The sequence below is a fragment of the Nesoenas mayeri genome (genome assembly GCF_963082525.1).
Source record: "Nesoenas mayeri genome assembly, chromosome: 7".
NCBI lineage: Eukaryota > Metazoa > Chordata > Aves > Columbiformes > Columbidae > Nesoenas > Nesoenas mayeri.
The window spans coordinates 22,362,930-22,366,591 of NC_137551.1; the positions used below are offsets into that span (position 1 = coordinate 22,362,930).

General features: G+C 39.8%; 1 protein-coding gene across 1 annotated transcript; it reads right to left on the minus strand.

The window, feature by feature from the left end:
* Positions 1-2,009: 2,009 nt before the first annotated feature.
* Positions 2,010-3,143, minus strand: LOC308042463 (neuropeptide Y receptor type 4-2-like; the record flags this gene model as incomplete). Its single annotated transcript, XM_080347874.1, has 1 exon — positions 2,010-3,143. One exon carries the CDS (start codon positions 3,141-3,143, stop codon positions 2,010-2,012), a length of 1,134 nt encoding a protein of 377 aa, XP_080204000.1.
* Between the last annotated feature and the right edge of the window lie 519 nt (positions 3,144-3,662).

The following is a 3,662-nucleotide window of genomic DNA, read 5'->3' on the forward strand; positions in this document are numbered from 1 at the left end:
AAATGCCTTGCCAAACACTTGATGAAAATACAAAAGGTAATTGCACATGAACACTTGCTGAGATACCTAGGTTCTATGCAGAATTAGAAGGATGGCTCCATCAAAACAGCTTCTGCCTTAAGATTATGCACAAAAGAATTCAAGTCCAAACTTGAAGTTTTGCCACTGACTTCTATGCACCCAGCTCAGAGGAAGGGATTAACTCCCATTTCTGCCAGCTGAGGATATGATCTCATGCTTGTTGATAGCTCTTGGTACCTTATAGCATAAGGTTTTGATCTTGTCTTCAGATATTCTGTCCGACATTCATATTGCATGTCAGACCACAGGATGCAAAGATTTTTTTCCTCACCTTACTGTTCACCTATTTGTCTAATCAGAGAGCTTCCAGCTAAGGGGTTTCTAGCTGTCTGTATAACTATACACTGGGGAGCTTCAACTCAATGCAAATCCATTGACTACAATGAGTAACAGCTGCTTATGATAGCATAATTCAGGTTGGAAGTTACCTTAGCTGGTCACCTAGTCCAATCTTCTGCTAAGGCTAGTTTAACCACTCAGGACAGAATATGCTTCCACATTTCTTTAGCAAAGTCTTGGTTGGTCTCCTTTTTATACGTGTTGCGTTTTTATTTTTAATCAATTCCTCAGTACAGGCTTCTTGGACATAATTACTTCTTGATTTCTCAGCGGTCGCTGAGCAACATCTATGACTATAGAGGTTAAAATAAGTTCATTATTTGTAGGTTTTGTGGACAGAGGCTAGAAGTACCACAGATGTGAAAAAGTGTAACCCTTAATTAATACTGTCAATTGCTCTATTAATTTGCATGTAAGTTGCCTTGAACCTACTCTGGATTCCACTTGAGTATTTTCATTGGCCTTCTACTGCTTAGATAGAATTTCAGCTCCATTTCTGCTGATGCCAGTGAGTGGGACTTGTACTGACATCTGGTTTTATTTTAACAGGAAACTGAAAGCCTCCATGCATGTGGTTATTTCTTTGGGAACATACTTATTCTGAAAAGACAGGGCTTCTACAAGCATGTTTTCATGCTTGTTCTGACTTTCTGCATAAGATATTTTGCAATTAAAGTACCGAGGAGCTGCTGAAGCGGAAGTAATATCTTGCTAACATCACCTGGAACAATTCCGGTAATCCAGCTGCCATCATGGCACACAGTTTCAGCTTTGTAGAGCTTTGTGACTGACAGCAGCAGGAACTGTGAAATCAATGAGACTCATTTCCATGTAGATCTACAACGGTTTTTCATTTGCTTAAAAATGGTGCCTAGCATCATCTCAATGTGTTTTAAGAATTTAATACACTGATTAACATTTTCATTTGCCACCATCCCTCAATAAGTAACTGTTGTCTTTACATGCCAGGTCATTGTTCTGTGTCCCTACTTGGAGAGGCAGTGGCTGTTCCCAAGTCAATATGACAGAGACATTTCATACAAACACCCAGTTGTTTGATGTGAACTAGATCTGCCAAAAGATTACCGTTACCTAATGGGCTGTGAGAGCACAAAAATTTATATATTTACATATCTCTGTTCCGTTGGTGTGTCAACTGTGCATAAAAATCTTTAATAATACTGAAAAACTGGGAGAGTCTTCTCTAACGCAACTGTTGGCAGCCTGTTGTGCTCAAACTGGAAATCTGGGTTTCTACTGCAGCCATGGTAGAGATGTGGGCTTGACTGATGAGCCCCATGTCAGTCTGTGGGCAGCCACAGCTCAGTTACTGATCTGTTAGAGCAGCTGCATATGCATCAACCCGGGCTCCTCAATGTTTGTACCATCTCAATGACACAAACAACTTGTGTTCTGCAAGGAACTACTGTATATATTTACAACATTCCTTTGCCTGTTCTTCCAAAAAAATCAGTCAATAATGGCTTCCTGTTCACATCCTAGCTATGGCATTGCCAGTTGCTTTTTATACCTACAGGTAATAATTACTGTGTGGTGTTAGAGCACCCCTCTGAAACATTTTCTACTGGCTAGATAGAATTATGTCTGCAGTTCAACATCAGTGAGCCCTTAGAGACTTCAGTCTGCATGGTGGATAAAGGCAAATGATCATATTCTTCCTTTGATGCAGTTACTGAATTATGCTGGCAGCTCAGAATCAGCGACTTCACTTCTTTTTTGAAGTTGCTATTTAGGAAACCATAGATAACAGGGTTGACACAGGTGGAGGCCATAGCTACCAGGTGGCACAATGAGAAGATCAAATTGTGGTAGCAAGGTGAAATTATTTTGTAATTCCAGTCCACAATGGTGTTGAAAACATGCAGTGGTAGCCAGCAAACAGCAAAAGCCACAACCATGGATGCCAACAAAATATTTATCCTTCTCAGCTGAACTGCTCGATTGCTATATTCACTCTTCTCAAACATGTCCTTTCTCTTCTGTAGACGTAAGTAGATACGCAGGTAGCAAAGTGTAATGAAGAACAGTGGGATGCAATATTGCAAGAGCAGTAAAGCAGTAGTGTAGATAAGTCTGTGTTGATCAGAAGGCCACGAGTCGATGCATATGACCTTGTCAGTGGAAAAATTCATAATATGTGAGAGCTGCTCATACAAATCTTTAGACAAGATGGATGTAGTCAAAAAGGGCAGGGACATAAGACATGCTAAAGTCCAAATTACTCCAATTCCTAGATAGGCTTGGGAGATATTTGGCTTCCAGCCAGTTGGGTTTATGATAAGCTGGTGTCTTTCCAAAGCAATAAGAACTAGGGAAAGAATTGATACTGTCACAGATGTGCACTGAGTGAAAGAGGTCATTTTGCACATGACTTCCCCAAATATCCAGTAGTCCATCATAGTGTAAACAACAGTGAAAGGCAGACAGACAAGACACATAAACAAGTCTGAAATTATTAAGTTGGAAATTAGGATGTTGGTGACATTGGCTTTTTCCTTTTGCTTAGCAATGACAGCAATCAGACAGATGTTTCCCACAATGCCTAGGACAGTCTCCAAGCTGTAAGAGGTGGCCAGAAAGACAGTAAGGTCAGTGATGTTCCTGCACTGATTAGAAATGTGCATGGGGAAGCTTTGGTTTGAGCTCCAGTTCTTACTGTTCAGGAAAGGCAAAATATAATTAAAAGCCTTTGTATTATTCATCCTGAACCCTAAAATATTTGTCCAAAAATGTGATAGTCAAACAGAATATGGGTCTTCTGGAGTCAGTCTAGAAAATTCTTTCTCTCTTCTATTTGTTTGTAGAAGATCTGGGTATATCTGCAGAAGAAAGGAAAAAAGATTGCTTAGTTATGCTACAAGAAATTAGTGAAAAGTGTAGGAGGGGCAACAAGATGGGGAAGAAATACCAGGGATTCTGTGTGTATCCTGCAGCTTCCTCTTTTATAGCTTATCAGATGGGACCCTTTGCTAAATTGTGGTATGGAAGTCTGTACAACTCTATTGAATGATGACTGCATTTCATTGTATGCAATTCTGTTTTTACAAGGTTCTGATCCAAAACTGAACAGAAGATACATTGTGGGGCTGCATTTACCTTCAACTGAACTAAACATCCATGTGAAAAGTAAGGCATATTAGATACAAAAAGCCAACACTTGAGATAATCACCATGCAAAAATTGAGGTTCCTATCCTCACGATGGATTACATGGGACAATTT